Genomic DNA, 12812 nt, shown 5'->3' with positions numbered 1-12812 from the left:
ACTAGGTCTGCCTTGGTCGGCCCGTGGCCGTCCATTGGTTTGTAACACCATCGCCCCCAAAGGAAAACCAGGGGATGCGGGGGATTCCGGAACGCGGAAAACGGGCCTGACATTATATTCAACAGTTTCAGCTTCATGAATAGCCATAGGGATACTGTCTCTTCTAATGCCGCTCGAGAACTGCATTTCGTCTCTGACACCAACTGCATAGGTCTGCACGGTGATTGACCAACGCTTCCAGCATAAGGTACAATTTTCCCACAATGCTGGTGCGCAGAGTATTCCTGCAAGTTCTCTGCTGGACCAACCGTTAGTGTATGGTCTCGTAAGCCCAGGCATAGAGAAGATCCCATAGCCATCTCATCTAAGTGGCCATGACTCACCATCAAGCTAAGCGTCTAACGATACTTTAGGTCTTGCACCTTGGCTGCGGGTCCTTCATATACGTGTCGTGCCTTGACCAGGTACACAATCGACGATAGCCCCATAAGCCCGACGAAAATGACGGACGCCCAGTTGAACGTCTCGACTGTGACATGTCGGCTGTTGGGCCAAAAGCTCCAGAAGAAGGACCAGCAGGCATAAGTCATGGCCACGATATTGATGGGTAGTCCGAACCGCCCTAGACCCCAGCGACAGCGTGGTAACGGCTCACCCCGGAGCCGCTTTGCGGTTACGCAGCCAACCGACACAACGTAGGTCGCCATGAGGGCGACGGTGGACAGTGAGAGCATGGCGTTGAAGGCCACCGTCGAGCCGATGTTGATGAGCGCAAACATCATGGAAAATGCACATGTGAAAATGACCGAATTGACCGGGACATGCCGTGTGGGATGGACCTAGAGAGATATCCGTGTCAGATCCGACAAGCACACTGCAACGCTGAGTCTTGTCGTGAAATCAACTCACAGCTCCGAGCCAGCTAGAGAAAGGGAGGCCGTTGTCGCGTGCAAAGGCGAAAGTCTGACGCGATGTGGACGCTAGCGAGCTGATGGTGATCATGGTGAGCAAGACGAGGACAATGGTCGTGAGACATGTGGCTCCGCCGACGGTTCCCGTGGCATTCTGAAAGACGTAGATGAATGGGAAGCCAGTCTCTGAGCCGAGAGCCCCTTCGACGTCCCCAATACAGAATAGGTACGTCAGGATGAGGGCAAACGTAAATGGCACGTTCAGAAGGAATGACCAGACCATGGATCTAGGCACAATGATTCCCGCGTCCCGAATCTCCTCGGCCATATGCGCAACAGAGTCAGAGCCTTCCCGGCAACGGCAGATTATGAGTCAGCAAGCACATCGCATTATCATCCTGCGCTTTGGAAGCATCAGCTCTCACCTAAAACGACAAACATGCTCGAGACTTGGCCGACCATGACCGTCAGTGCTAAAGATGGCCATCCGGCGCCATTGTCTGTGAACTGTGTGAAGACGGCACTAGCAGACTGCTTGGGGGTAATGACCAGTAAGGTGATGACTATGGGAAAGAAGGAGAATAGGTACAGAGTCACGAACATGCCTTCGGCGAGCGGTAAGTGTTTGGCAGCGAACACGTTGAACATGGAGACGCCAATGACTGAGGCAAAGACAAGAAGGGTGCCCTGCCATCTCGTCGGGGAGTATGAGTTGTCGTTCAGCGTTATAAGGCCCTGGATGATAGAACCAATAAGAAAGGTATCCAGTGCAACGATGCTCTGCCATGACACCGTCGACAGCCAACCTGGGATAGGGTTAGTTGCCGTCGGGGCTCCAATACAGCAGACGAATGAGGACAATGATGCAAAAATAGAAAGGCGCACCAGATAGATAGCTCAGAAATTTTTGAAGCCGAGGCGGGGCGAATTCAGAGACCCAGTGGTACTGCCCACCCGCGGTGGGCGCAATTGACGCCATCTCGGCTAGAGAAAGGACGATGAAGAATTGGCCGACGTGTGACCAAACAAGAGACCAAAAAAGGCCTGCCATGCCGCCCGCGGTGAGTCCCTGAGTGTTGGATCTTTTCTCATTGTCAGATTCCGCCAAGAGCGTAGTCCCCAAATACATACGTCAGCAGAATGGTCCAAGTGCCCGTCACGCAAATAGTGAATCCGATCGTCGATAGCATTCGAAAGTTTCTCTGTCAGATTCTCGCCTGTCAGTCACCTCTATATATCACCGCAACAGTAGTCCATAATTGCTTGGTCTTACCTGGAACTCCTGTTTCTTTCCCATGCGCTGCATGTCTCTCTCATCATTGGACGTGTGGCCCGTGTACGGACCTTGGTTTCGGTCTCTGTCGAAGCTCTCGTCGAAGGCAAGGGTATTTCCGCCAATTTCGGTCTTGGCTGCGGCCGCCGCGTGGGAATGGCCTTTGTTACCAACACAACGCAGCTCAATATTGTTTTGGTCTTTGGGTATCTCCATCGTTGTCAGCTTGGGTGTGAAGGCCGTGGTTGAAAGGAAGTTTTTCGGCAATAGCGTCGGCGAGGATGAGAAGCGTAGTTGGAATTTTGAACACTGAAGAACAAAGCAAAAGCCAGCTCTAGATCGTTTCTTTGGTAAAAGGAGGCACTTGTTGTACCATTGAAGATGTTACTTATCCAACAAACACTTGTGGGACAAGAAGGGTAGTGCAGTACTGTACGAAGCGCGGCAAATAGACCCACATAACGAGCCTAAGGCCATGATAGCCCTGCGATTCTGCACGGTAACGTTCGGAGCGGCCGAGTCGCTCCGCCCAGACAGCTGACTTCATGCGCATAATTTCAACGATGGCGGCCACACTGGTCTCATTTTAGGTTTCGACTCTACACTCTGATGCAGAAGTGGGTATTTTAGTGCGATGTAACTTGAGCAATGTGGACAACTTGACGCATTGGGGTTGCCAGCCTAATCTTGCGTCCCTGCTTACCTTTTGGGAACTCGATTTTACCCCAAGACTTCCATTCGCCTTTTGCTTAAGTAAATCGCAGCCCTCCAGAAAGCCGCGGCAGGAGTCGCGTGCTCACTGCTCGTGTGATGCAAACATGTCTTCACTTTTCGCAAGCTCAAACCTGGCAGTCACACCCAACGACCACAGAGCCTATATCGTCATCACGGCCATTGTTGGGGTAATATGGACGTCATTAGTCTATGGCATACGTCTCTACTTGAGACTCACGATTAACGGACCCTTTGGTTTCGATGATGCATCGGCGTCTTTTGCGACCGTGAGTGGAGGAGGCGCCCCTTGAGTAGGATTCCCTAACGCGTGCGCGCACGTATAGGTCATTGGAATCATGCAGTCCGCCATTACACTAGTCGCCGTTCGCAACGGGCTGGGCCAAAGGAAGGACGTGTTGTTGGTCGACGAGCTTGAAGCAGCTGTAAAAGTACGTCGTATGCATCGCCCTTCCAGATATGATGAAGCTGAATGTTGATTTCTAAGCTCAACTACGCGGCGAACCTCCTCTACATCGTGGCAGTTTGTGCATCCAAATGCGCTATATTCCTGCTGATGGCGCGCCTGATGCGGCGATCCCGGCAAACGATCCTCCAAGTGATCTATGGTGCCATAGTCCTCACGACCATGTGGATGGTGGCATCCTTGTTCGTCGTCGGCTTTCAATGTGGTTTGCCGAATCCCTGGAGTAGTTTTCTGCGTGAAGGTTGCAGAAACATGGCAGGTCTTTCCTCAGCAACCCCCGCATTGCAATCTTGCTAATTTCAAGCAGTTCATGCGGTGGGCAGTTGTGGAATCGTTCAGCATACTAATAGAGGTGGTGATATCAGCCATGGCAGTTGCTTTGGTCTGGGACCTGAGCATGGCTTTTAAGATGAAACTCATGGTTGTGGGCGCGTTTTCCGTGCAGCTGCTAGTTATAGTGCCCATCATCTTCCGCCTTGGGTTTATGCAGCGATCTCTGGACACGCCCGACGTCACTTTTGACTGGACTGAGATAGTGCAGATGACGCAAGTCGTGATGCACTTTTCGGTGATGGCAGCGACATTCCCATGCTTTCGCCAATTCCTCCAGGCGTTCGATTCTGGGTTTGGAGCGACGACGAAGATGAACACACAGATGGGCTCGGGCCGCTGTACACATAACAGCTACGCGTTACAGTCCCTCCGGTCCACGCAGAGAAAAGAGGATGGAGCCGGTCGCTCCTCTGCCGACAGAAGAAGAGGCGACTCGGTGGCAGGAGGGGCAGACCCGTTTGCTGTCGGCGGGGCAGGGGTGTGGTCTCGACGGGACGGAACGACTGGGATCGTGACCCATGCGACGACTGACAGATCCGATAATGAGGGTGCCGGGAGACAGAGCATCGAAAGCGTCGGCAGCGACAAAGCCATCATCTGGAGGACGAGGGAGCTCGAGGTACATTACGGCGGTGCAGACGGAAGCAGCGGAGCGAGCCACCAGACATATCCCTAGTCTATCAATGCCCAAAATACCTCTTAATTCGCTGGGAAATAAACAGGGCAATGAACCCGTGTCGGCTCTGGTCTCGCGTCGGACGTTACGTTACAAATTGCCTCGTACGACCAAGCCTACTATGCAACTGTGAAATTGTCCACGTTTTCGAACTTGTACACGTAGACCCATCGCAGTCAAGGATCTGCTTCCCTGTGACTTGTAGATCTTGTCGCGACAGTTGGAACAAAAATTGCATCTCTTGGCGATGGCGAAGACGTTCCGTTTCGGCGTCCGCGAAAAGGTTGCCGACGGGGGTGCATAGCCAACTCTGGATGACGTCGTGGCAGCAGGGGCCTTTCTCTTCGATGTAGGTTTCTTGGGTTGTTCAGCAGTCTCTGGAATTGCGCCTTGTCAATTTATCTCTCATCAAATGTGCGTATTGGTGTGGCTTGGCTCCCCGCGACACAGGCGGCCTTCCCCATCTCAATAGGCTCGTGGGATTTCGAGAGCCTAGATCTCTCTTCCAGTGGATCGCCAGAGCTCGCTCGAATTGCAGCGCAGTCGGTGGGAGAGACACAGAGGTTGGGTACGGCCTTAATCGACCTTCGCGATTCTTGGCTAGGTCATCGACACCGCCTTCTGGCTGATCGTCCATGCCGCCTCCTGATAATCGCTGATCGGCTTCCGCGGCCCCGGAACTTCGGTTCCCAGTCAGAGGATTCCAAAACCTGATAGATGTTAGCGGACTGGTAGTCGACAAAAACCCCAATCCAAGCCTGCGCGTCAGCTTCTGTCTGCGCTGCATATGGAGCTGTGCTTCCCGCGTCACTGCCTACTCGTTGCAATAGTAGACTCGGAAATGGGCCTAATTGGGCTTTCGGATTTCCATGACTATCTCATCGCGGTTGGAGACACAAGGTTGAGGCAGATCGTATGGACTGCGCCAATTGTACGTGTAACGGTCACAACCACAATTGTAATCGGGTCAGCGTACGACAAGACCTTTTCGCCTTAACCCTCACCTTCCATCACCAAGCCATCAAAAATTTCACAAACAAGAATGACACACTTTCCGGTCAGGCCACAAAATCAATGGCGTATGATGTCTCAAAATCCATTGAACCGGGGAAAAGACACTACTGCTCTCGAAAGAACCGCCTATGTAATCACATTTCCCTTTACTGACCACAACCAACATGAGTCTACCCACAGTTTGGGTGACTTGATGTTAGAATCATTCGGTAGAGGCTGGGGCCGGTCCAAAGTTTGCTTCTTTAAGCTTCAAACGGTCGATAAACGCTTGTTGGTGATCCAATTGCTGTTGCTGCTCAAGCTGATACTTCGTAATAGTTACGATCCTCGTTTCAAGCGATCGCACCACCTCCCTAAGCTGTTGGCATTCCACTATTCTTGCCTCCGACAACACCCGGAAATAATCAAGCCATAAGTATAGATAAGAGGACTGGGTAGGATCAAAGGTCGGCAATTGATGGGTCGACGGTGCTGGTAAGGTGGAATCGTCCTCGAGATAGCTCTTCTGCTTCGGGTTTCGGTCCATTGTGGCAACAAGTCAATGTGCTCCAATGGGTTCTCTCCTAAAGGGGAGTAGGTAACCTATTTCGAGCCGCATCTATGCTGAACGCCAAAAAGGCGCATTACAGCGCATACTTATATAGTCATAGTAACGGCGGGTGCCACTTCGAGTTCCGGGTCATATCCATGAATCTATGGCCACTGGCCGGCTCTACCTGGCTGAAACAATGGCTTAAATTGCTAGGTCAAAGTCAAACGATCTATTACAAAGTTCTATCGCTGAGCCCTTGTCTCAACGCAGCTGTCATTATGACACGCAAAGGCCCTCACATCATTCCGGAAACGTCTAGCAGCTCGAGCACACATTAGGTGTTCTCAAATACTTTGCCCTCCTCGCATTGCTCACAGTGATATTATATTTTCCTGCACCGTAACTTGCTGGTACTCCAATGGAGGGCAGTATACACGGCACACCTGGCGCCGGAACTGTCAGGCAGTCGTGGGGCCGGTCTGTGCGCAGCATGAATTCATGATCTGGCTCACAAGCCACCCTAAATCGCAGGCACTTACGCCACTTCGCTGCGACACACTGTATCTCGCCCGTCAATTTGCGCGGAAATATCGCCGATATTACACTCACTCACTCACTAGTTGATTACGCCCGGTGACCAGCTGGCCAATAGAGCAACTATCTGCTTGATTACATGTTCGCTTCCAAATTTGACGAAGTCTCAAAATAGCCCATACCTTCTCCATCTCCATCTCTTTGTCTTTCCTGTTCGTCATGACGCCCTGTTCTCCCGTGTGTGATTTTATTAACAAGCAAGCTTGAAGGCGATTCTTCAAGTGTTCAGAGTCCTATCTACGGCGGCTGAAGCGGTGCCTGTTGTTGGATGCACGGGTGATGTGCGAGGGATTAGTAGTGAATGGCTGGTCCGGCGAGGACCCATCAATGTCGCGTGTTCTCCAATCGCCCTGTTGCTAACGCATAACGGATCGTGGCGCGCACTGCTTCCATGTCTGGTACCCAGTTTTCATTGTCCGATCGTTGCTTGCCTCCCAAGAAGAACGAAATGTTCCCTCGCTGTGTGTCTGTGCATTGCATCATCTCCGTGCGAAATGCTGTCCATCTGGTGCATCGAAAGAGAAAGTGATCTACTGTTTCTCGGGCGTGTCCGCAAGCGCACTGTTGCGACGCTGCTGCTTTGATGCGGTACAGGTAGTCGTTGAGTCGCGCCATGCCTGTCCTGAGCTGTGCCAGCACGTTGGCCTCTTTCCATGTTAATTGATCATACAGTTGGCGGGTATGTTTTCCAGGTAGTGCTCCGTCTATTCTCTTGGTGTAATCCCCGACGTTGCTGGGGATCTTGTTGTCCGCCCGCTGTTTTGCCCTTGCGATGCCCAGCGTCGTTGATCGTGCTCCAGGGAACTTGGCTGCGGGAGTCGCGTCCTCGCGCGTGGCCTCCCGTGCCTCGTCCTTGGCTAGTTTCAGGAGCCCATGCTCGCTGCTGACGGGCACCCACGTAACTGTCACTGCGTTTCCCTGGTCTCTCAAGACGCCGATGGTCTCGTGTATCGAGTCGACATACTGCTGGCCTGATTGTTGTCGTGGGTTTCGAAGGGTCAGGACGGCTGCCTTGTTGCTTGTCAATACTTCCACGCTCCGATTTCTTATCTCCGGTAAACACCTGAGCGCCTGCGCAATGGCCGCTAACTCTCCGGAAAACGGGTTCTGTTCCGTCCTCAGGCCAAGGGTGAAGGAGTGGCGTTCAAGTCCCGCTCCTTGTCCACTTGTAGTAGACAGTTCGATGACCGCACCAGACCCTACAAGACCATTACGGGCTGAGCTGCTCACTGCTACATGCATAACCCCGTCCGCGCCCGCTTCTGTGCCTGTCGCTGCGTCATCGTCGTCAGTGATCGTCCGGATCCGTTCGGCCCACGGAGCCAAAGAGAAAGGATTGATCGTCTCCAGTTCGTCGACCGGGATGTCGTTGAGTGCTGTCGCCAGCTCTCGTAGAAGGGAGACCGACAGAACCGCTTGAACTTTCGGATGCTCTTCGTCGCGTTACGCAGTGGATTTGTCGTAGGCAGAGTATGCATGTCGGTCCACATCTTGACGGCTCGTCTCCAAAAACGCTCCTGGGCGCTTGGGATGTGTGCTTCTGCTTCAGCTATACTGGTGGCAACGGTCATGAACGTCCCGACGATTGCCTGCGCCCCAGCCCTCTGCACTCGATTGATCGGGCCGGCCCGGTTGTATCGGCACGCATGCATCCATACATTGGAGGCATAATCTACGATTGGCGCAACCATAGCCGTGAACAGCTGTCGCGCTGTGGCTGGTGAGAGGCCACGAAGCCGCTGGAGCTCCATGGCCGACTCCAGGCCCTTGGCGGATGCTCGCGCCATATGCTCCTTGTACTTAAGGCTGGAATCCATGATCATCCCTAATACTTTGACGTGTCTTTTCGGTTCGACGATCTGACCTTTGATGGCGAATGCGTGAGTGTCGAACTTGAATGCCTTGCGGGTGAAGTGGATTATGGACGTCTTTTCTGCTTCGAAAGTCGCTCCACTGCGTCGTTCCCAGTCCAGCGCTCGATTGATGATAGCCTCGATCCCTGCACGGTTGCTCTGCGCCGTCGGGCCAGTAACCCAGGCTGTGTAGTCGTCCACAAACGCAACAGAGCCTCCTTGGCAATCAATTTGCTGCTGCACGAGATCAGCGTTGAAGAAGAGAAAAAGAATCGGCGACAGTGGAGAGCCCTGCGGCAGGCCTGCTTGTGGAAGGATCCGCGGTTGACTGCCCGTTAACCTGTAACGTGGCCGTGCGGTTGGAGCAAAATGCCTCCACCCATCGCAGTAAACCCTCCGGGAGGCCTCTGGCCCTCATGCGCTGGATGAGTCTGGCCTTGCACACTCCGTTATACGCTCCTTTCACGTCAAAGCTAACCAAGCTCAAGATGCGCCGACCGCGCCAGGCGGCGTAGATTTGTTCTTGTAGCAGCATCAAGGCTTGTTCAGCGGACCGTTGTTTGCGTGCCCCGAAGTGGTTCGTCGGCATCAGACCGTATGTCTCGACCGCGTGAGAGATCCTCTCCGCAACCACCGACTCCAGGACTTTGCCTAGTGTCGACAGCAGCGAGATCGGCCTCCACGCCTTTGCTACTGCATAGTCGGGCTTGTCTGACTTTTTCAGGGGAATGATCTTGGCGTGCCTCCACTGCTCGGGCAGGGTCCCTTGTCCAAGCGACGCACGGAACAGCGCAACCACCTGGTGCTTGACACTGGGCCAGAGCCGCTTCCAAACCACAACGGGCAGTCCGTCGCCGCCGGGTGCCTTCCATGACTTTGCTGCGAAGAGCTGTCGCTCAATCTCAGCCGGGGTGATATCTGGCATGGGCACTGCCGCGCCGCGCTGTGGCCTTTCGCCCTCCTCCTCGATGATCTCCGGTAGCGGAGGGAAGAAGGTGGTTAGCAGTATCTCGGCTTGCTCCTTCACGTTCGTAATCCTGGAGCCATCGCTCCGGTGAAGGTGTGGGACTTTGCCAAACGCTGAGACATCTCCCGACTTGAGGTATTTCGCCGCTTGCCATATATTGTCATTGTCCGCTAGGAATTCGTTCCAGTGTTTCTTCTTCTGTTGTCGGATGGCGTCATGATATTGCTTTGCAGCTCCTCGAGCCGTACGCTCGAGATGCTCCGAGATCTGTCCTCCGCGTCTCGACGCCCTCGCGCGGTTCCTCCAATACGTGTGTATTTGTCGCAGCTGTGTCAAATCTTGTGTCCACCAACGCTTCGCATGGGGGCATGATTTCGCCTTGGGTGTGAGGGCATGCATCGCCCCCAACACACCGACATGAGCCTGTCCGTCTGTTGTTGAACAGTGCCTTCGATCGGGTCCGTCCCCAGGGCCGCGGCTACTCGCTGATTGATATCGTTCCACGGTGCGTTCTGCCGATATTACACTGGGGTCCGATTCGGGTGTCCCAATTCAGTGTGTTGTTGCACAAGAGGACGTGCATAACTCTGTTAGATTGACGACGCAGCACTCGAATCACGATGGGGTTCCCGTAGTCAAGGATGAGGCCAGAACTGTTGATTCTATTGCTTGAACCTGAAGTTCTTGTGGGCGGGGGAGTCGATGCTCTACCCTGCGCCCAACCACCACCAACCAATTATCCTTGTATCCGATTGCCGCATACTTTAGCGCCGTTTTAATTGCACATGGGCGTCAATCTATCACACCCCCCCAGTTGAGGCCGCGCAGGCAGAAACTGCCATGTTCCCGCCCAGATCCAGCTTGCTCATTTCTTGGAGGAGATCCTCCTCAGTCATGTCGTTGAGTCGTCTCCTTTCCAGGTAGTGAGAGATATTGGTAAGTCCAACTTGTTTCACGAATTGCTGGAAGGCTGGCCCACTCATGGGCTTCGTCAGGCCATCTGCGATCATGTCTGTTGTTGGCTTGTATTCCACCTTGATGCTTTTCCTTTGTGCTTCCTGCCTCAACCAGTGGTTGTGGATGTCGACATGCCTCAGCTTTGTTTGGAGCTTGTTGAGATCCTTGTTAACCAGCTGGATGGTTTGTTGATTATCGCATTGTATCCGTATCAATTGCTCGTCCAACTGAATACCAAGTTCCTTGATAAGGCGGGAAATGAACATAGACTCCTTGGCTGCTTGTGCGAGAGCAAGTATTTCGGCTTCTGTGGTTGAAGTGGTGACTGTCGATTGTTTATTGGACCTCCATCCAATGGTCCCGCCAAAGAGCTGCATCACGTATGCTTGCGAGCTCTTACGGTCCAAAGTATTGTCGGCGAATGACGCGTCGCTTGCGACGACGAATGTATCAGCTCCGCCGAATTGCAGTGCCAGTGCTTTTGTAGCCCTGAGATACAGGAGCACTTGGTCTGCTGCTGCATGATGTTCGGGTCCTGGATTGGCGTTAAATCTGGCTAGCCTTGCAGCTGCGAATGCCACGTCCGGCCGAGTAATCACTGCGGCGTATAAAATCGATCCGATCTTTCGCTGGTATCTCCGGATGGACGAGAGGCCGGTCCGCTCCTCGTACGGCAGCAGCTCTTCTCGACGCATCGGCGTCTCGTGTCGACGATCTGTTCGATCAACGAGGTTAGCGATCTTGTCAAAGTAATTGGATTGGGACAGCCAGATGAGCTTCTTCTCTCTGTCTCTTATAACTTCAATGCCGAGGAACCACTGAAGTGGTTTTCCCCCAGTCAATTTATACCGCTTCTGCAGTTCTTTCATGGTGCGTTGGATCTCGCTCTCTCTCTCCTTTCTGTACGCCAGGACAATATCATCCACATAGTAGAAGATGATGATGCCTCCCTTGGTCATACAGCAGGGTTCGTGGGGAACGGTATCAAATCCAAGCCCTGTCAGTGTGGCCGTGAGGTCTTTCTGCCACAGTAGCGGCGACTCTCTTAGGCCGTACAGCGCTTTCTGGAGCTTCAGGATAGTTCCTGGTTTCCGATAGCCTGGTGGCATGCGCATAAATATGTCTTTCTTAAGCCTTGCGTTTACGAACGCATTGACGGCATCGTATTGGATCAGCTCTAGGTCAAAGCGTGCGGCGATCGCCATCAATGTCCTGAAGGACCGTCCAGCAAGAGTCGCGGCATAGGTCTCTTCGTGGATGGACTTGATCTGCTGATCTCCTCGCACAACCAGACGTGCTTTGCACTTGTTGAACCGTCCGTGTTTGTCGAACTTGTAGACGTAGACCCACATGCAGTCAAGGATTTGCTTCCCTCTGACTTGCGGATCTTGTCGCGACAGTTCGAACCAAGATTGCATCTCTTGGTGGCTGCGAAGATGCTCTGCTTCTGCTTCCTCGAAGAGGGTGCCCAGTGGGTGCTTCGCCAGCTCCAAATGACTTCGTGGCAAAGGAGGCATGTCTCTCCGATGTAGGCCCCTGGGATTCTTCAGCAGTCGCTGGAACTTCGCTTTGTCAATTGTCTTTCCATTGAACGTTCCCATCGGGGTGGCTTGGCGCCCAGCGACAAAGGCTGCTTTCCACACCTCAATGGGTTCTTGGGCGTCCCAGAGCTTGAAACACTCTTCCAATGGATCGCCCGATCCCTCCCGAATCGCCATAGCCAGAAGTGCCGTAGGTGGAAGTGACACAGGGGTTGGGTACGGCCGAGTCTGGTCCTCAGAATTCTTGGCTTGGTCATCGGTGCCGCCTTCTGGCTGGTCTTCCGTGCCGCCTTCTGGTAATCGCCGATCGGCTTCCGCTACCCCGGAAATTCCAGAGCCTTCGTCGGTACCAGTTGGGTGATCAAGTCCAACCTCCGACTGTTCAGCTCCCGTGTCTCTTGCCACTTCATGGACAGCGGGGTCGACCCAACTGAGTGGGTTCTCGACATCCTCGTCTTCCCCATGAAGGCCCTCCCAATTCATTTGGGGTATAAAGGCACCGTTTTGGTCTTCTTCCGTCATTGCGGTCCGTTCGGGCTCGGGTATCTCCACCTGGTTGAGTAGTTTCGTTAGCTCATCGCGACCAATATGTAGTAGATCATCTCGTAGCTGGTGAATATCGCCATTGAAGCGCTCATCTTCATTGAAGATGACGTCGCGCGTGGATATGATCTTCCCAGTCAAAGGATTCCAAACCCGATAGATGTTGGTGGATTGGTAGCCGACCAGAAACCCAATCCAAGCCTTTGGGTTAAGTTTCTGTCTGCGTTGCATGTGGAGCTGCGCTTCTCTCGTCATTGCGTACGCTTTGCATCCGTAAACTCGTAAGTGGGCCTGATTGGGCTTTCGGCTTTCCACGACCATCCCGTCGCGGTTGGAAACATAGGTGTGAAGCCGGTCGTACGGGGTGCGCCAATTGTATATGTACTTAGGCGTCCGGTTGTACAAATAGACGGCAGTCTT

The 12812-nt window shown here is 53.3% G+C and overlaps 1 protein-coding gene across 1 annotated transcript; it reads right to left on the bottom strand.

Annotated features, from left to right (window-relative positions):
* Nucleotides 1-398: 398 nt before the first annotated feature.
* Nucleotides 399-2400, bottom strand: PLICBS_000066 (uncharacterized protein; the record flags this gene model as incomplete). The annotated part of the gene is made up of 6 exons (XM_065599500.1): nucleotides 399-839; nucleotides 910-1259; nucleotides 1337-1717; nucleotides 1797-1993; nucleotides 2043-2113; nucleotides 2185-2400. The coding sequence occupies 6 exons, from the start codon at nucleotides 2398-2400 to the stop codon at nucleotides 399-401; spliced, it is 1656 nt and encodes a 551-aa protein (XP_065455572.1).
* Nucleotides 2401-12812: the final 10412 nt, after the last annotated feature.

The sequence above is a fragment of the Purpureocillium lilacinum genome, assembly GCF_023168085.1.
Source record: "Purpureocillium lilacinum CBS 284.36 DNA, scaffold_1, whole genome shotgun sequence".
Classification (NCBI taxonomy): domain Eukaryota; kingdom Fungi; phylum Ascomycota; class Sordariomycetes; order Hypocreales; family Ophiocordycipitaceae; genus Purpureocillium; species Purpureocillium lilacinum.
Note: the sequence above shows the minus strand (reverse complement) of the source record. Positions and strands in the feature narration are given on the sequence as shown.